Consider the following 20,570-nt stretch of genomic DNA (forward strand, 5'->3'; position numbering starts at 1 on the left):
CAAAAGCAGAGCTTTTATGGGATATGGTAGAATGAAAACTTAAGGCTATTCTTTTAAATTAAAAATTGATCTTCAGTATCATCTTTTTAACATGAAATCTGGTCAGTTAACTTATTGTAAAATGTTCTGGAAAAAAGTTCTCTGGTGGTATCCTCTGATGATCTAGTGACTTTTTGGGGAAAAACCTGTTCATCAACATAAGCAGGTTCATCTGTTACTGGTACCTGCTCAGGTAAATGTTAATTCTTTGCTGTTCTTGGATTTATTCTTGGTTCCTTGAACTACTTTGTGCCAGAGGACTCATAAGCATCCTAGAATTGGCTTTTTCTGGATCGACATAACTAGCAACAAGCAAGTAAGGTGGCACTGCTTTTCTACATACTGCTCTACTACTAAAGAATCCAGAAGGAGCAAAAACCTACCAGTTGTAAGCATTCCAGCCGGAGGGAAAGAAGGCAGCACTCTAAAAATCTGGGGGTAGGAAATAGTGCTTGGGAAATCTCATTAAATATATTCCTTGAATTTTGTCAAGAGGCCCAGGGACCTCCTCCCAGTGAAAGTGTTCACAGGTCATAAAGACTAAGCAAACGCCAGTTGTGGGGAAGTGGTTAAATGGCACAACCAAGCATCAGAGTTGCCACCCGAGCTGTTCCGGACATCTGGACTCTGACTTGAGAAATTTAGTGATTTCAAGTCATTCTTCCTGATGGTAACTGAGGCTCGCTGTTTCATGTTGAGAGGAGGAGGAGGTGACTATTTGGGGAAAATAGAGCCATGACCAGTATAGAACAGAGTCAAAGACGTTGAATAAGTATAATGTCCCAGAAGTGAGTGCTGCTATATTAAATCAGGTGTTTCATTCCCACTCCATTCTAATGCCAGTTTTCCCTTTTTACCTGCTTATATAGTATGCTGGCAACCAGGATTATGAGTTACTTGGACTGAAGCCCCTAGCCTGCTATCTCTGTAGCCCTCACTTCCTAATAGGGGTGAAGGAGGCATGAGTTCAGTCTCGGCTCTTGATTAGTGAATAATAATTTGTCACTTAGGCATTTGTGCTACTTAACCAAACGTAACAACCACATTGGGCTACCACAACTCACCTGTTAGTCCTCACAGATGGAAAAAGTTAAATTGCTATGTAAAGGGTTTTAAGTCATACCAGCTGTTGCTGTTGCTGATTTTCTCATTTTCCTTTTCCACTTGGAAGTGAGTTAATGCCACCCTCAAGTACACTCCCCTACACATTGGGTTGCAATATAGAGGATCATGTCCTTTATGCATAAACTTCCTTCTGTGGTGCGGGTCTATGGGACCAACAGGATTTCTGCTGTGGGTCTGGGTCAAGAGGAAAAACTGATGAACCTTTTCCTGCTGAAGCAGATTCTGCCAATTGCCTTTGCTTTTTTGACCGTTGAATTGACTGGTTGGAATTGGAAACATCTATTGCCTCCAAGCTTTTAAGATAATTTCATGTGGATGTACAGTTCAGCCATAGCTGTAACCCTTGTTTACTTTTTCGAGCAGTGTTGTACGCCAAGCCCTTCACGCTGTGGTGGAAAAGGAAGCAAAATAAGATACCTGTTTTTAAAGACTTGAATGTCTTAAATTACACAAGTAAATACATAGTTGTACTTGTATATGTGTGAGATACACTTACGTCCCACAGGAACTGTATAAAGGCTTTCCTGGCCAACTGCTAAACGGTCAGACAGAAACAAGTGTAATGGGAGAGTTGTTTGCCACTTGAGGGAAGGTGTGATGTCTAACTGAGGTTCTTGGGGAGGCAATGTGTTAATTTGGTAAAATGACATGATTAATAGTGTGAGGGAACTTAGTGGCACCCTCTAGAATGGTGCTTGTCCTGGAAGCTCCTACATTCTAAAGTTGTCCTATATAATAGTGTGGCCTGAGGTTCCCACAGCCTTGGTCATTGGGGTAGGCAGGCAGGAAAGGGTTGGCTCTAGGGGTGTCCTGGCCTAGCAGAGGGACAGAACCTTTCATCTCTTTATTAACCTTCTGATTAGCTGCCAGATGCCACTTTTTATAAATGCTCTAAGACGTTCATAAATACTCCATAATTAAGTGAATTTCCCCATCAGTCTAATCTAATGCATAGTTGACTACCTGAAGTTCATTTCTCTCTAGTTTTGGATCAACTTGATGGAGAGTTTTTAGTTTTTCTGTATGAAGTGTCAGTATCTTGGTCCTTGTCTAGACCAGCACTGTCCAACAGGATTTTCTCCAATGGAAGTATCCTTATATGTACTAATATGGTAATTATTGGGCACAGTAGCTACTGTTATATTTAAATAGCCACATGTGGCTAGTGGCTACTGTATTGAACAGCAACAAAATTTTCCATGTAGGATCTTTGCGGTTTTTTGTTAGGCAGCACTGTCCAATAGAAATGAGTCACTTGATGTCAGTTAAATTTTTCTAGTAGCCACATTAAAAATGTCGGGGGGAAAAAGTGGAATTAACTTTAATATTAGTTAATTCAGTAGATCTGAAATTTTACCTCTTCAGTACATAATACAAAATTATTGAAGTAGTGTATGTACTTTTTTTGTACTAACTTTTCAAAATACAACGTGTATTTAGCACCACATTGTGGTTTGAACTAAGTATATTTCAAGTGCTCAATAGTCAGATGTGGCTAGGAGATGCTCTTTTGGACAGCATGCATTTATATTTAAAAAGTTACTCCCTGTCATTTCTCTCTTATTTCTGCTGCCTCTTTTCAGCTGTTTTTTAAGTATTCGAATTTTGTTGCATTCCTCCTAATGTGTCCCCCTCCTGCTGTGTTTGTAGTGTTTCTGGAGAACTCTCAGTTACCTTTCTCATGGTCCACATTAGAGGTTAACTAGGTGAGAGTTTTTTAAAGCTAATCCTGCACTAGAAGCAGCGGAACTAGAATCTTCCCCACCCCACACCCCATCCACAATGGCAAATGGGCAAACGTGTCTACAGTGTAGTTTCCCTATTGTTAAAATCCTCCCTTTTTTATTTCTCAGCTTCCCTTACCTACAAATTCTGAAGAGTAACTCATGTTAAGAACTTCCTTGTATCCCAAGTGAATTTATTCCAGTGGAAAGGGCTGGCATGAACAGTAGGTAGGTTTATATTCCAAGGACTCTGATCTGCTTTTGTTCATTCACTCAGCTCCTTTTGTGCCATAGGCCACATTGCACACTGGAGTCACAAGTTCCTGTTGATCCCCTTGCCCTGGAGGGAGATGCTCAGGAAAGTGGTCTAGTACTGTTGTCTTAGACACTCTAAGTGACAGAGAGGCAGGGGTCTCATTAAAAGAGGATAGTCTGAAAGAATGTGGGTACCAGCAGGGCAGGATGGGGACAGAATTGGCTGCCCAATAGATGTTCTTTGAAATTGTTGGTGTAAATCACATTTTCCTGAGGTGAATACTACTATATTTGCAGTATTCATGTTTTTTTAAATTTTATTCCTTTGATAAAGTCCTATATTTATGGAGTCCAGCAACTCCTCCATTCCTGCCCTGGCAGTCAAATAGGGAGAAAGTGTGGTGGATGCAGAAGCATTTTCCATCTATGTGCAAGGCTAGTTGTTACACAACATTGGAAGAGACCACATGAGCCTCATTGCTCTTTAGTGGCCAGGTGGACTTCAAATTGGACTGGATTACAAGGTGTGAGCTGTTGTTAAAATGGGTGGGTGTAGAGAACACATTCTCAGGGAATCAGGTTCTGGTTCATCGATTACTGTATGTCACAGACTAGTCATTTCCTTCGTCTGGCTGCAGTCTTCCACAAAATGAGATTAAATTAGATAAACTCATTCTATCAGTTTTAAGCTGTGATTCTATGAACCCAGCCATTCTATTTCTTTATGGAAATCTACTGAATTTGAACCTTAAACTGAAGAGAGGGCATTGGAACTCAAAATTTGGGTCTTGCAACTTGCTTTACTGCCTTTTCTGAGTGTAATAGCAGCCCTACCGTGCAGTTTGAGAATGTCATTAGGAGACAGAACAGGGGAAAGGGCCTTCATTTCCTCAGTGAGGTCACCTGGAGCAGGCAGACCAGAGACAGTCCTCCTGGGTGTCCCATGAACCAAAAGTAGATAATGATACCACAAAAGGATCCTTTTTAAATCCTGATCTGAGGATATATATTTTTTACTGCTTTTAGAGAGAGAGTAAGGGAGAGAAACATGGATGTAAGAGAGAAGCATCGATTGGTTGCCTCCCCTCAGACCAGGGACACCCCTCAGACCAAGGATCATATGTGCCCTGATCAGGAATTGAACCCATAGCCTTTCAGTTATGGGATGATGCTCCAACTAACTGAGCCACACTAGCCAGGGCAGAAGGATCCATTTATAAACACTAAGTGTAGCAGTTAACACACATTGGGCTACCTTGTGTTAGATGGCGCACTTTTCATTGGTTGGGCTCATTTAATCCTCACAATGACCCTGTAAAGTTGGCATTATTATTATTATCATCCCTGCTTTACAGATGGGGAAATCCAGGCAAAGAGTAGCAAAATAATTTGCCCAAGGTCTGGTTGATAGCAAGGGGTGAGCAGAGATCATTCCGTCAAAGGCTACCTGCCTATGGTTATTCTACAGGCAGAGCCTCTCCTTCAGCTGTTCCCTGCCTCTCCCTGACTTGGGGGAAAGATGCAGGAGGCCATTAGCTGCACTTCTGTGTCAAGGGTCTTGAGCCTGCTGGGGAAGGGATTCCAGCCTTGCTCTAGTGTTCCAATGTTTATTCTGAAGCAGACAGGTGGAGGGTTTGTGTAGCACATTGAGTCATAGGGCAGAGAGAAACTACCATTCTTGTACAGACAGCCCTCTTGTTTGAAGGCCACGTGTTCCTCCTCGGTTTGCATCCTTCCGCATATCCAATTCCCTACTCAAGCTAGGTTCTTTAGTTCAACTTTGGATGTGTCTTATGGGGACATTGGAGTTGGATCAGTGGTTTGTAACTTTTTGAGCATCACAGAATATAACAGGGTTGGAAACCTTGTGACAGTTTGTCATATTTCCCCACTTTTCACTTTTTGTGTGAACATGCACGTTTTAAGCTTTAGAGTATTGCCAAATACTGCATGGCACCTGGAGTTTTTGGTATTATATGGATTTTAACCAAATTATTGCTTGAATTTTTCATTTAGAAATACAATTTTAGTAGCCGTCGTGTGAATAAATGTGTCATTTTATAGTAATGATTTGCATATTTGGTTCAGCTTGTGACTTACGAGGACTGTTAGCTTGTGACCAATGAGGGCTACTGATTAAATTTGGGGAATCTCTGATTTATAGAGGGAGAAACAACTGAAAAAAAAATTAGTTTACCTTCTCCATGTCCTCTGAGGAGGCAGAGAAGGAAGGAAGGATGGTGGTGGTGGGCATAGTTTTTCTTTTCAATCTTATGGGGAAAAGAGTGTTTCATGGGTAGTGTTCTGCCCATTGTGAACCTATGGAGAATTTCCTGATTGGCTTTCAAGACTTGATCCAGCATCTTACCTGCGCTGGCCTGTCAAGGTAGGCAATGGGAGTGTGAGCGTGGCTTTGGTTTGTTGAAGGAGTGCTTCTGCCACCCAGACACTGGGGCTCTTCCTCCTCACAGCCTGGAAGTGGGATTGACAGCTGGTGCATCTTGTTAGGTTTTTTGGGAATATAAGAGGGCAGTGTGACCCCTGAGCATAAACTACTGATGAGTTTCACCTCGACTGGCACTGAATTGAATCCAGGAGAAAAGATCTAATCTTGGATTTATGAAGAGCAGAATTAGAATCTCCCAAGACGGGAGAATATGAAGGGCAGATTACTTCCTATTGGCAGAGTGGGATTCCCTATCAACAGTGTTATGCTGGTAAACAGACTAGCTGAGTGAAGAGAAGCCCTGATTTTTTATCATTTATCCAATTTCTATGGTTTAAAATTACCAAGGCCATCTACTTACAAATTTCTTAATATTTAACAGTTGTCTCTTGCAAACCATACAAGCTTGCTTTAGCACACGCCCTGAGGTGTTTTGAATTTCCATTATGTGCACAGGTTTGTGCTGTGTGACATGGTAGATGCTGAAGCAGCAGCTAAAGTTCATTTCATTGACAGGCAAGGAAGTGGAAACATTGACAATACAATTGTGTCATGGATTGAGTATAGTAGTCCAGAGTGAGATGCTCAGTGCCAGTGAGGTCGTGGTAAGGGCACGTGAGAGCTAGGCTTTAAGGATCGTAATAGTTAATACTTACTGGTAATAATAGTACCAGGCTCTGTACTAAGCACCTTGCATACACTATGTATATAAATCTTCAGAAATAGATGATATCACTCACTTTACACCTGAAAATTTTGAGGCTTAGAGAGTATTTTGCCCAAGTTACATAGGTAAGACATCATTCTGGTAGGTGTGTGGTAGTATCTCATTGTGGTCAGGAAGGAGTGAGGGGCCAGTATTTGGAGCCAGCCTTGTCACTTCACTGTGGAATCCGTATTCTTGCTCACTACATCAGATTGCTAATTATAAAATGTTCTTTCAGGAGAGAAGGGTATCACTACAGTCCAAAGTTTTAGACTAGGTGGGAGTCACATTATTTGAGTTCTAGTCCTCATTTTATTTAACCATATATGCGGCCTTAACCAAATCCCATCTTCCCTCTGTGCCTTTAATTGAAGGACTTGGATTAGATGGTCACTCAGTTCCTTTTTTTTTCTGACATTTTGTGTATTTTAAGTTACAAAAATGAGAATGTGTGTGGCTTCTTAAGGAATAGTGGAGGAAAGTGCCCTGTCAGGTACAGGGCTTGGAAAGCATTAAGGATGGTGATGGGGGTAAACAGGAAAGCAACCTACAAGGGGGTGTGGAAAGTATCAATAATAAGACTCCGTGTGGTAGAAAATAAAGGCAGAAAAAGTTTGTGCTATGTATTTAGATGTTTCCACTTGCAGTTCCTAACTAGCATCAAATGGAAAGGTAGGTGTTGGGGACAAAGATAACAAAGCTAATCTTTGGTGTTGGGTTTTCCCAGAAAGTTCACTTCTTGCCGTGGCTCGTGTGGCTCAGTGGATTGAGCGCTGGCCTGCAAACCAAAAGGTCACTGGTTCAATCCCTGGTCAAGGCACATGGCTGGGTTGTGGGCCAGGTGCCCACCTCCCCAGTTGGGGGTGGTGGTACAAGGGACAACCAGGAAATGTGTCTCTCACACATTGATGTTTCTCTCCCTTTCTTTCTTCCTCCCTTTCCATCTCTCTAAAAATAAATAAATAAAATCTTTACCAAAAAAAACCCCAAAACAAGTTCACTTCTCCCTTGATGGCTTCAGCTGGGTTTTGCTGGGTTGGAGTCAGGGAAGATTTCTGACTTCCTCATAGAGAAGAGATCTAAAGGGATAGAGTGGAAATGGGGAGACCAGTTAGGAGACTTACACATAACCAGGCAAGGTATGCTGGTTCAGAAGAAATGGCGAGTATTAAACCTCTCTTATAAAAATAAATGAGAAAGTTTCTGAGACTTCTCTTTTTTTTGACTCAATTAATTGTGATATTTACTATGGTTTTGTAAAACTCCAGTTCTATAAAGGAGGCTGAAAGTCCCTTGATATTAATTATAGCAGTGCTAGGTGAAAGTAAGCACGTCTGGTTTAAAGTATGTAGCTTTTCAAGAGATAGAGAACAGAAGAGTGACATGAACTAGGAGTTTTAATTATAGAAGACTTCCAAACAGCTAGGCTTGGAGGTAGAATTATAAAGGAGAAAAACTGTTTGGGAGAGATTAATGATCCCATGCATTAGATAGTTGAAAGGGAACTTGACTCAAAGGATAAACTGCACATTTCAAAGATTTGCTTATAAAGAGTTGCTCATTCCAGTGAGAAAGCAAAAGAGGCAGTTCTGTGAAAAAAAACCGAAACTGTGGTTGTACAAGTGGTTCTAATCTCAGAATGGAAATCCCGCCCCATGTGCTGCCGAGGTGCAGGTGGGCCCACAGCATTCTGGTTGTCTACTCAGAGAAGAACTGAAAAAGAATAGAATTGGACTGCCTGTGGAGGAAGTGGTGGAAACAGTAATAGAAATAAAATGGTAATAGAGAAGAATGCTCTGGTCCATCAGAAATTGAGGCCTAGCACAAGAAAAAACTGGCCCACTGCCTTTGGCCCAGACCAAGAGCATCTCTTTCTGGGATCTTTAAGAAAAGACATGGAGTGAGGGAAAAGACAGCAGCTCAAGTTGCCTGTAATCTTACCACCACAGATAATTACTGCTAATGCTTTTGTAGTTCACAACAGAAGTCTATCAGGGATAAACCTGTAGTCCTCCATTTGAATTTTCTCCCAATATTTTATTGTGAAATCTTCCAACATACAGAATAGTTGAAAAAAATGTACAGTGAATACCCATATATCCACTATTCAGATTTTATGATTTAAATTTTTTCCTATGTTTGTTTTACAAACCCATTCTATCCATTCAACAAACCACTTTATTTGTTGGTGTATTTCAAAGAAGTTGCATCCATCAGCACACCTCACCCATAAACCTTTCCACGTACTTGAACTTGAGTTCAGTATTTTTGGGGAGGGTGGTAAAATTTACATACAATAAGATGTACCATTAGATAAAAATGACAAGTGCACCTGTGATTCAACATTCCTGCCAAGACAAAGAACTTTTTCATTCTCTCTAGAATTTCCTCCTGCCTCTTCTCAGTTAATTCCCGCCCCTCCCCTGTGGGACAAGGGAAGAACCACCACTGTTGTGAATTTTTCACCATAGATTAGTTTTGCCTGTTCTGAAACTTTCTAAGTGTAATTTATGTATTTATGCTTCAAATTCATGTTGCAGATATTAATAGTTTTTGTTGCTGAGTGATTTTCTAGTACATATATATTATGGTTTGTTTATCCATTCTCATATTGATGGACACCTGAGCTGTTTCAAATTTTGGGTTATTATGAATAAAGCTACTATGAACATTCTTGTATAAATCCTTTTGTGGACATAATGTTTACATTTTGGGTAAAACTCTAGGAATGGCATTGCTCTGGAATAAGTGTATGTTTGGGTTCTTTTAAGTATATTTTATTGACCATGCTATTATAGTTGTCCTATTTTTTACTTCCCTTTTCTCCCCCTCTGTCCTGTAGCCCCCTCCCACCAGCATCCCCCACCCCGCCTCTGCTTAGTTCATGTCAATGGGTCATACATATGTAACCTCCGCCTGTCTTTTTCGTTCCAGTTATGCTTCTTATGCTTCCCTGTACCTTTCCCCCCATTCTCTCTCCTCCCCCTCCCTGCTGATAACCCTCCATGTGATCTCCATTTCTGTGATTCTGTTCCTGTTTCCTGTTTTAGTTAGCTTAGTGTGTTTTTGTTTTTAGGTTCAGTTATTGATAGTTGTGATTTTGTTGTCATTTTACTGTTCATATTTTTGATCTTCTTTTTCTTAGACAAGTTAGTCCCTTCAACATTTCATATAATAAGGGCTTAGTGATGATGAACTCCTTTAACTTGACCTTACCTGAGAAGCACTTTATCTGCCCTTCCATTCTAAATGATAGCTTTGCTGGATAGAGTAATCTTGGGTGTAGGTCCTTGCCTTTTATGACTTTGAATAGTTCTTTCCAGCCCCTTCATGCCTGCAAGGTTTCTTTTGAGAAATCAGCTGATAGTCTTATGGGAACTCCATTGTAGGTAACTGTGTCCTTTTCTCTTGCTGCTTTTAAGATCCTCTCTTTATCTTTAATCTCGAGTAATGTGATTATGATGTATCTTGGTGTGTTCCTCCCTGGTTCCAGTTTCTTTGGGACTCAGATTCCTGGACTTCATAGAAGTCTATTTTCTTCCCCAGATTGGGGAAGTTTTCCTTCATTACGTTTTCAAATAAATTTTCAGTTTCTTGCTCTTCCTCTTCTCCTTCTGGCACCACTATGATTCAGGTGTTGAAATGTTTAAAGTTGTCTCAGAGGTTCCTAAGCCTCTCCTCATTTTTTTGATTTCTTGTTTCTTCATTCTGTTCTGGTTGAATGTTTATTTCTTCCTTCTGTTCCAAATCATTGATTTGAGTCCTGGTTTCCTTCCCTTCACTGTTGGTTCCCTGTCTATTTTTCTTTGCTTCACTTTGCATAGCCTTCACTGCTTCTTCTATTTTGCATATGTACTCAACCATTTCTGTGATCATCCTGATTACCAGTGTTTTGAACTCTGCATCCAATAGGTTGGCTATCTCTTCATCACTTAGTTCTTTTTCTGGAGTTTTGATCTGTTCTTTCATTTGGGTCATATTTCTTTGTCTTGGAGCACCTGTAACATTGTAAGGGGCAGAGCCTTAGCTATTCACCAGGGTGGAGCAACCCACATCACTGTATTGTGATGCTGTATGTGGGGGAGGGGTCCAAGAGGGAACAATGCTGCTTGCTCAGTTTTCCGTGACTTTCAGTAACTTCACCCGCTACCCATGAGTAAATTGGGCCCTTCTGGTGCTGATTTCCTGGGTGGGTGGGCTTGTGTACGTTCTAGGACCCCGTGGGTCTCTCCAATGAACTATCCTATGAGACTGGGAGTTTCTCACGCCTCTGCAATGCCCACAGGTTTTTACTGATAGAGGTTTGTAGGCTTTATTTCCCAGCACTGGAACCCTGGGTTGTGTGGTCTGTCTTGCTCCCCAGTTTTTCCTGCAGGTTCATCTGCAGGCGAATGTGGGACTGCCTAGTCTTCCAGCTGCTGCCTTGCCGTGTGTCCTCTCTACCCCAGCTGCCTATCTCCACCCCTCCTACCAGTCTGGATGAATGTTTCTTCTTTAACTCCTAGGTTGTTGGACTTACATAGTTTGATTTTCTGGTAGTTCTTGTTGTTTTTTGTTTTTAGAGTTCTTGTTGTTCTTTGTTTTTAGATTTGTGGTCCTCCTTTGGTTGTTCGAGGAAACAAACTACCTACCTACACCTTCATCTTGGCCGGAAGTCCTCAACTGGCTGATTTTCTAATAAGCCGCCAGACTGTTTCCAAAGTGGTATATTTAACTCTGTCACTAACAATGAATGCGAGTCCCATGTACCTTGCAACGTTTGGCATTGTTGGTTTTATTTTTAGCCATTGTAGTGGGTATGTAATAGTATGTCACTGTGATTTTAATTTGCATTTCCCTGATGACTAAGTGCTGTTGATCACTTCTTCCTTTGCTTATTTCCAATCCATATATTTTTCTTTAAGAAGTGTCTAACATTTCTTGCTCATTTTTAAATTGACTATCATTTAATATTGAGTTCCAGGAGTCCTGCAATTAAATTTCAAAACTCAATTGTACAAGATCATGATAAGAAAGATTTACTGCTGGACATTATTTTAAGTGGAAAAGGCCTGAAGGTTTGAGTTGAGAAAAAGCACATTTACCATTTATTTTGCAAATGGTTATTAATACCAACTATGTACTGAGCACTAGAAATAGGAATACAGAAATAATACTCAACCCTGCTTCCAAAGAGCCTGTAGTTTACAAGGGTAGACAGAAAAAATAAAACTTTTGATGTAGTTTCAATGTTACTTTTTAAAAATATATTTTAAAAAGTATGTTTACTGAGTACCTACTACAGGGTAGGTAATATTGTAGGTACTGGAGAATAGAGATACGCAAACCAGATATGGTTCATACTCTAATAAAGCTTATTTTCTGGAGTGTATATGGGAGATGACAGTACAGAGGCCATGAGATTGATATGTGCATGTGGATCAGAAATGAAACCTGGCTGGAACATACTTGTGTGACTAGATTAGTTAGGCAAGGGTCAGGTCTTGCAGGGCCTTGTAGACCATGGTAAGAACTTTGGATTTTATTTTGAGTTTTAGGAAGCCTTTCCAGAGTTTTAAACAAAGAAATGGTATGGCCTGGTTTCTGTTTGGCTAATAAATAGAAGGGTGTGAGTGTGTAGAAAGACTAATGAGGAAACCAATGTAGTCATTCATAGGGGAGAGAATAAATCCTACCTGGGGAAGGTCAGCAAGGCTTCAGAAAGGAATAAAGTTACAGCACAACCTTGGATGACAAGGCATTTGCAAGGTAGGAAAGTCAAAGATATCGGCATGTATGTGTGTTTGAGGAACCAGAAATACTGGGTTGGCCAAGAAGTCCATTATGTTTTTTCGGTATGATGGCTCTAGTAGTGCTTAGTTATCTTTAACTTCATTCGAAACAATTTTGTTAGATTGTATTGTGATAGTTGTCATGTCAGCATGCAATTTTTAAAGATTTTATTTATTTATTTTTAGAAAGATGAGAAGGGAGGGAGAAAGAGAGGGAAAGAAATGTTGATGTACAAGAAATACATCAACCAGTTGACCTGGCCTTCAACCCACGCGTGTGCCCTGACTGGGAATCGAACTGGCAACCCTTTGGTTTGCAGGCCAGTGCTCAACCCACTGAGCTACACCAGCCAGGCATCAGTGTGCATTTTTTAAGAAACTTATCAAAATTGGTGAATTTTTGTGCAGCCATTTTAATATTGAAGCTGGAAGGAGATAAGCAACATTTTCAGTGTATTATGCTTTATTATTTCAAGAAAGGTAAAAACACAACTGAAATGCTAAAAATGATTTGTGCAGTATGTGGAGAAGGGGCTGTTACTGAACATGTCAACAGTGGTTTACGAAGTTTCTTAGCACTATTGACATTCTGGCCAAATAATTCTTGGCTCTGGTACTATCTTATGCATTGGAAGATGTTTACCAGCACCCCTGGCCTCTACCCACTGGAAGCCAATAGTGAGAGGTAGCTAGCATACTCAAAATATCCAAATTAATAAAGTTACTGGTGAAAATGAAAAATGTGTCTTATTTTACAGAAAAATGCGTAACAGACTTTTTGGCCAACCTAATAGCTTTGGGTGACTAGTTGGGTGGGTAGTGCAATGGTAAAGAGCAGACTGGGAAGGGCTTTGAAGGTTGAATTAGGGATGCAGAGTCACCACCTTATACAACTACTGAATTCTATGTAGATGTGTCCTCTGCAGTTGTGACACAGGTGGCCCTGCTAGGGAGTTGGGCCCCGAACCTAAGGGTGATAGGCAGCTGGCATCAAGGATGATTAGGTGAGGCAGTGCTGAGGAGGAGAAAGAAACCAGGGAGGAGGCAAGAGACAAGGAGACCTGAACTTAGGTAGGGGTTGTTGCTTTTTGAAGGTGGAGGCTTTGGGCTTAGACTGGTCAGTCAAGAGGACTTCAGGTGTGGAAAAATGCTAATGAGGCCCTTTAAAAACACAAAGTAAACAGTGTAAAATATTGAAACAATACAGAAATATATAGAGTACATAGAAGTCTTAACTCCATTGCACTCCTCTGAGGTGTATATGAAAGTTGCATTTATTTGGGGTGTCTTCCATTTTTCCGAGTGTATGTATGTATCAATTGTATTATGTATATACACACAAGTGAAGTTTAAAATGGAGTCATACTCTTCTTACCATTCTTGGTAACTTTGTTTTTTTCACATAATACCAATATAATAAAGTTCTGCTTTTGTTGTTTTTAGCTGCTACTCGGATTCTATCGTTTGACTGTACCATAATTTAGTCACCATCCAACTGATTGACCTTTAAGCTGTCTCAGGTGTTTTCACTGTTTTATGCACCAGTGAAATGAGCATTCTTCATCTGTCTCTGTACTGTGCCAACTCTACCTCAGGGAACGTGTGAGGGGAGAAGCAGGGGTCAGATTGTGACTTGCAGGCAGTTGTGGTTCTGCTCCGTCAGGAGTATGTGTTCTGCTCTGGATCTGTCCTTGGGGAACCTTCACAGGGACGGTCAGGCTGGTTAGAAGTCTACAAGCCACATTCTGAGGGGGGATATTGAAAAGAACTGAGGCTGTTTCTCCAGATTTTAGGTGGGGATTTCACTGCTTCCAGGTGTCAATGGGTCTTCAGAGTGAGAAGGAATAAGGCTTTCCTGTGGAGTTTCAGACTGGAGATGAAATAGGACTAATGTGGAGAAGTAAGAATTCAGTAAGAATTCAACACGCTTGGGTTGGTTTGGATAGGACTTTGTGGAGCAGGACTTTCTGATGAATGGATTGTAAGAGGTGGGTCTTCCATCAGTGGATGCATTCAAGCCAAGGCCGAGGCGCTGTGGAGGGGCAGCATGTGAAGCAAGTTGAACTCATAAGAATTATTCCAACTTTGGTTGATGGCATTCCAGATGGAGACCATGGAGCACTTCTGTGGGAACAGCACTAACTGGGATGAGTCGGGGGAAGGATTGACTGAGGGTCATTTAAAGGGAGGCCGAGGCTGGAAGCATCCTAGGGTATAGTGCTGGGAAACCTGGAAGGCTGAATGTGAAGCTGGATGAGAGATCTGACCTTAGTTGCATTCCTGGTGGTCTGCAGGTGTTTGGGTTAGGGGGAGCACAGGGATAATGATGGGTCTGAGGGTAATTATTAGGGTGCCTGTAGGAGGAGGGGTTACATGGGAGTCACGGTGATCCATGCAAGAAGATAGTGTTTCCAGAAGAGGAAGTGAGTTGGAGAAGTTTGATGACACTTGATTGCCAGTTTGGAGGTGGCTGGGCTGGGAGTTGAGGCTGGAGGCAGTGTTTTGGATTTCATTCAGTAAATATTGTCTAGGTGTTTAGGATAAAGCAATGAACAGAACAGACAAATACCCTTTCCTTTACAGAGTTTACATTCTAGTGGGGAAGACAAATTATATAAAAATATGTAAATATTTCTATATATATTTATATATAGATATAGATATTAGACAGTGATAAATACCAAAGACTGAATGCAAGAAAGGGCTGGGTGATGTGCCAGTGGTAGTAGGGTTAAAATTTTAGAGTGTCTAGAAAAAAAGAGCCTTTTTCTTCATAATGAAGATGACTTTGAACAAAAACCTAGAGGTATGAGGGAACATCAAGCTGTGCAGATATGAGGGAAGAACATTCCACACTTTGAGGTAGAAACAAGCTTCTTTGACGAATGGCAGGCAAGCAGACCTGTGTGGCCAGAATGTAGTGAGCCAGAGAGGAGGACTTAGATTAGGTTAGGGAAGTCTGGATCTTTTAAGACCTTGTAGGGTAAGCCTTGGTAGAGTGGGAAGTCATTGGAGGGTTCGGGCAGAGGTGTGGCGTGACCCGGCCTATGTTTTAACAGAATGACCCTGGTTGATCTATTGAGAATGGCTCATTGGTGTGCGGATGGAGGAATGGAGGTGGGGATGGCATTGGATGAGGGAGACCAGTTAAAGACGCTAATGTAAGCCTGGTGAGAAGTGATGATGGCTTGGACTGGGTAGGGAGGACTTAGCCATGAGCCACTGATTAGAGGCTAGGAGAATCAGTAGAAGGAATCAAAACTCAACCTCAGTATGCAGGGCCCCAGGGTTAGTGGGAAATCATTGGAGGAAGAGACCTTTTGGGGAGCAGTTTCTGGATCATGGTGGTGTTTGGGGCAATGTTGGGGCTGGAACTTGGATTAGGGTCTGATTTGGGGTCATTGGTGTTGGAGAAGATCAGGGTTAGAGTCCAGGTCTGGGGAACATTATTAGGATTAGGACCAATTTTATGGTGAGTACTAGTTTGGTGTTGAAGTTGTTGATGGAGGCCAATACCCTTTTTCTGCACCTTCCCATCATACTCTTGGACAAGGGTTGGTTGTAACCACCAGCCCCTGTCCTGTTGAGTTCACGCAAGGAGATTGGAGGCGTATGGAGGCTATAGGGCCTTCTCTTCCTTGGGTGTCTTCGGGGTGGATGCAGGTTCAGTCCTGCCTGGGTAAAGCCTATTTGCCTTCCCAAGCTGGGACATAGAGTCAGGGAGGGTGGAGAAGCACATTGGTGCTTGACTCAAATCCTTTTTCCCTAGATGGCTCACTGCGTGACCTTGGTTCAGCTGTCCATTTCCTGTGACCACCTCATTGACAAGGACATCGGCTCCAAGTCTGACCCACTTTGTGTCCTTTTACAGGATGTGGGAGGGGGCAACTGGGCTGAGGTGAGGAGGAGGTGGGGGGTTAGGGTTGTGGAGGGAACCTAGGATTGTTTCAGGGTGGAGATTGTGGGACTGTGATGCTTATTGACCTCTGCCCACAGCTTGGCCGGACTGAGCGAGTACAGAACAGCTCGAGCCCCGAGTTCTCCAAGACTCTGCAGCTCGAGTACCACTTTGAAACAGTCCAGAAGCTCCGATTTGGCATCTATGACATAGACAACAAGACACCTGCGCTGGGGGATGATGACTTCCTAGGAGGGGCTGAGTGTTCCCTAGGACAGGTATGTAGAGCCAGGGATTAGAGTCCTTCGGGCACAGTTTGATAAGAGCCCTGTCAGACAATCCAGCCTGCCTGGAACTTGAAGGGTGGGGGCCGAGCAGGACCTAACCCTGCCTGAGATCTTGACTACCCCCTCCTCCCTACTGTGCCCCAGATTGTGTCCAGCCAGATATTAACTCTACCCTTGATGCTGAAGCCTGGAAAACCTGCTGGGCGCGGCACCATCACGGTAGGAATGAACTCTGTGGGGGTGGGGTCAGGGACTTTACAGGAATGAGGAATTCATGAGGTGAAACAGTCTCCTGCCTCCCTTACCTAGGTCTCAGCTCAGGAGCTAAAGGATAGTCGTGTAGTGACCATGGAGGTGGAAGCCAGAAACCTAGATAAGAAGGTATGTGGAAGGAGGCCCTGGGGGTCTCTCCTACCTCAAGAATAAAGGGGACTGGAATGGTGTGATGGGGGGCAGAGGAGGGGACAGAGGACTGACATAGTGGGTGTTTCTCCCTGAGTCATATAACAGTTCTCTGTGGCATTGACAGGACTTCCTGGGAAAATCGGATCCATTCTTGGAGTTCTTCCGCCAGGGTGATGGGAAATGGCACCTGACGTACAGATCTGAGGTGTGAGAACCCTGGAATTGGGTGGGGTGGGGATGGGGAGAATCTCCTGGGGCATATGACTACCAAGGTTTAGAACACAGGGAGAAAGAGACTCCGTACGGGTAGAGAAAAGGCAGCACCTGCCAGCACACCAACCCAGAGCTCACTGGGAGCCCTGCCTTTCACCTTCAGGTAATCAAGAACAACCTGAACCCTACGTGGAAGCGCTTCTCTGTTCCCCTTCAGCATTTCTGTGGAGGAGATCCCAGCACACCCATCCAGGTGAGGAGCTTGTCTCCTGAGTGGACTGAATGTGGGCAGAGAGGCTGGGGAGGGATTTATTCTCACCTGCCACCTACCTCCTGGTCTTTGTATAGATATACACCCTGTCCCCCCCCCCCCCCACCCGCCAGGTGCGATGCTCAGACTATGACAGTGACGGTTCACATGATCTCATTGGCACCTTCCACACCAGCCTGGACCAGCTTCAAGCAGCCCCAGTGAGTGCTGGCCTTGCTCAGGGGTGATGAGTTGGGCTAGAGGGCTGTAGCCCTAGAGAGGAGGAGGGCAGGGCAGCTCCACTCCAGTCCTGGCTGATGCTCTCAGAGTTATTCTTTCCTCACCAGGCTGAGTTTGAATGTATCCACCCTGAGAAGCAGCAGAAAAAGAAGAGCTACAAGAACTCTGGAACTATCCGTGTCAAGATTTGCCAGGTGAGACAATAGCCCATGTGACCCAGGCTCTGACCCCTGAGCTCCATAGCCCTAACTCCTAACCTCAGCTATGACCCGGTTTCATCTGCAGGTAGAAACAGAGTATTCATTCCTGGACTATGTGATGGGAGGCTGCCAAATCAACTTTACTGTAAGTTGCTTTACCAAGGGCAAGAGAATAGGTCTGGGGCTCAAGGTGGCCTTTAGCTCCTCTCCTCCTATCTTCCTAGGTAGGCGTGGACTTCACAGGCTCCAATGGGGACCCCTCCTCACCCGACTCCCTGCACTACCTGAGCCCAACAGGGGTCAATGAGTACCTGTCAGCGCTGTGGAGCGTGGGCAGTGTGGTCCAGGACTATGACTCGTGAGTGCCTTCTCTTGCCTATCCCCACTCCCTGCAGATGCTTCAACCTCTGGGCTCAGTTCCCTCACTGCCTCTTCCCCAATTCACTGTCCTCCTCCAGGGACAAGCTGTTCCCAGCATTTGGATTTGGGGCCCAGGTGCCCCCTGACTGGCAGGTGAGCATTTTCTTCCCCTATCACATTCATGCTTTTAGTTTCAGGATCCTGATTTTGGGGGACGCAGTGGACTTACTGTCTGGCACCCAGCTTTGTGGGGAGATGCACAGGTGCATCCCTGTGGGCATGCGTACAGCAAGTGCTCAAGACTAAATAGCTGTTTGATGCTTCGTACATACCATGATGTCCTTTTTCGAATACAGAGGTGCTCGTTGGGGAAGAACCTCATTTTCATTCTTGCCTTCAGGTCTCCCATGAATTTGCCTTGAACTTCAACCCCAGTAACCCCTACTGTGCAGGTAAGGCCCCTATCCTCCAGCATAAGGCATATCTGTTCACACCTAGAGGACCAAGCCTACGTTGGCAAGGGCTAGTGACTCCACTGTCCAGAAGAACGGATTTTAGATCTAGGCCTCTGGAGGCAAATCTTCATCCTGCCACTTGCTAACCTCATGACTTGGGGCCAGTTGCTTAGCTTCTGTGTGCCGTAGGGTTGCAATATTGGGGAGTACTGAATGTTGAAGGAGAGGATGTGTGTATAGTTTGAAGCAGTAAGCCTGGCACACACAAAGTGCTCTCTGAAAAAATGGCAGCTCTTATATTATTGTCTTTGCCTAGAAGCTCATAGGTAATTTTGGGGGTATCAGCTCTTTTCAGGGTGCTTTTTGCCCCAGCTCTCTTGTCTAGAGTGGGCCAAACCTTGTGACTCCCCAGCCACCCCGACATGGGCAACAAGCCAAAGTGGAATACATGACCTAATCTGACACCTGGGTTTTTATTTTGACATGAGTTTAGACTTAGAGAAAAGTTGTAAGGACAGTTATAGGGGTCCACATCATTGGAGCTTAGGGGTCAGGGCCTGGGTCACAGGGGCTGTTCACCTTTACCCTGATTCCCCAAACATGAACATTTCACCACATTTTGTTGTTACACCCTAACTCAAGTTCTCTCTCTTTCTGAGTTGTTGGAGGATGGTAGGGAATAAGCCCTACCCCAAGTTTGCCTCTGTGGCCCCACCAACTTTGCACCTATCATCATTCGCATGGGCCTTCATCCCTAAATACTTTAGTGTGTGTTCCCTAAAATCAAAGACACTCTCTCACATAACCACAGCACAGTTCTCAAAGTCAGGAAATTAACTTCAATACAATACTGTTATCCATTCTATAGAATTTATTCAAGCTTTCCCAATTGTCCTTTTACAGCAAAGGAAAATCTTAGATCTCATGTTGCATTCAGTTGCTTTGTCTTCCAGAGCTCACGTCTTTAGTGATATTGACACTGTTTAAGATCACAGGCCAGATAGTTTTTAGAACGCCCTGATTATCAAATGATCTTGTAATTCCTTCTACATTCATTGGGGGCCTTCTCTTCTCTTCCATTATTTATTATCTCTGTAGATTCTTATTAAGTGGATTATGACCCATTGCCTGATCAAGTGGGTTATAATCTGATGCTCAACTACCTTAGATTTGTCAGGGCATTCCCCTAATCTGGGTTTATTTTTTGTTTTTGTTTTTAATATCAGTGTGTGGTTGCCTTTCCAGCACCTCATACTGCGGACCTGGCCCGCAACCCGAGCATGTGCCCTGACTGGAAATCAAACTGGCGACCCCTTGGTTCGCAGTCCGCACTCAATCCACTGAGCTATACCAGTCAGGGCATAATCTGGGTTTTAATCCAAGTTGTGGTTTAGGGCAAGTGTCCCTCCTGTCTTTGGCCTTCATTGCTGCATCTGTAGGATAAGGTTACTGGGGTAGACTGAATGAAATGCACCCAGGTTCCCAAACCTCCTCACCCAAGATGGGGTAATGTCAGAATTGGCTCAACCCCCTTGTAGCCCAGTGTTTTAGAGCATTTTTTCTCTTTGACCTTCTTCTCTAGGTATCCAGGGTATTGTGGATGCCTACCGTCAGGCCCTGCCGCAAGTGCGCCTGTATGGCCCCACCAATTTTGCACCCATCATCAACCATGTGGCCAGGTTTGCAGCCCAGGCTGCACATCAGAGGACTGCCTCGGTGAGGGTTCTGGGAGGCAGTGGTGGTGGCGGGATGGTTGCAGTCATTGGCTCCCTGGAAGACTGTGTAACAAGGGTCTTGTCAGTGTGGGAGTGTGTGGCTGGGGTGTTTAAAAGGTCTGCTTCAGTATATGAATGTCCTTGTCCCCAGCAATACTTCGTGCTGTTGCTGCTGACTGACGGTGCTGTGACAGATGTGGAGGCCACACGTGAGGCTATAGTTCGTGCCTCTCACCTGCCCATGTCAGTGATCATCGTGGGTGTGGGTGGTGCTGACTTCGAGGCCATGGAGCAGCTGGACGCTGATGGTGGGCCCCTGCGCACACGCTCCGGGGAGGGAGCTGCTCGCGACATAGTGCAGTTTGTGCCCTTTCGCCGCTTCCAGAATGTGAGTGGGGGCAAGCTTGGGGCAGACCAGATCTGGGAGTTTACCATTCCACCTCTCCCTGATACGAGTGCAGATACCCATTCATCTACATCT

At 43.7% G+C, this 20,570-nt stretch overlaps 1 protein-coding gene across 13 annotated transcripts in view; it reads left to right on the forward strand.

Annotated features, from left to right (window-relative positions):
* LOC112303589 (RNA-binding protein 12) overlaps positions 1-20,570 on the forward strand; it is a 36,787-nt gene that overhangs the window by 15,779 nt on the left and 438 nt on the right. For 11 of the 13 annotated variants that reach the window (XM_045194479.3, XM_024559173.4, XM_071221765.1 and 8 more), the window contains 14 exons: positions 15,836-15,964; positions 16,063-16,242; positions 16,396-16,470; positions 16,561-16,632; positions 16,781-16,861; positions 17,033-17,122; positions 17,254-17,340; positions 17,467-17,553; positions 17,645-17,704; positions 17,784-17,917; positions 18,018-18,072; positions 18,320-18,371; positions 19,957-20,090; positions 20,241-20,477. In XM_045194479.3, coding sequence (XP_045050414.1) covers positions 15,836-15,964; positions 16,063-16,242; positions 16,396-16,470; positions 16,561-16,632; positions 16,781-16,861; positions 17,033-17,122; positions 17,254-17,340; positions 17,467-17,553; positions 17,645-17,704; positions 17,784-17,917; positions 18,018-18,072; positions 18,320-18,371; positions 19,957-20,090; positions 20,241-20,477 — 1,473 coding nt within the window. Of the gene's footprint in view, positions 1-15,835; positions 15,965-16,062; positions 16,243-16,395; positions 16,471-16,560; positions 16,633-16,780; positions 16,862-17,032; positions 17,123-17,253; positions 17,341-17,466; positions 17,554-17,644; positions 17,705-17,783; positions 17,918-18,017; positions 18,073-18,319; positions 18,372-19,956; positions 20,091-20,240; positions 20,478-20,570 lie in introns of those variants that run through there. The other 2 variants (XR_008427051.2, XR_008427052.2) reach the window with 1 other exon arrangement.

The sequence above is a fragment of the Desmodus rotundus genome, chromosome 6 (assembly GCF_022682495.2).
Source record: "Desmodus rotundus isolate HL8 chromosome 6, HLdesRot8A.1, whole genome shotgun sequence".
In the NCBI taxonomy this organism is placed as follows: domain Eukaryota; kingdom Metazoa; phylum Chordata; class Mammalia; order Chiroptera; family Phyllostomidae; genus Desmodus; species Desmodus rotundus.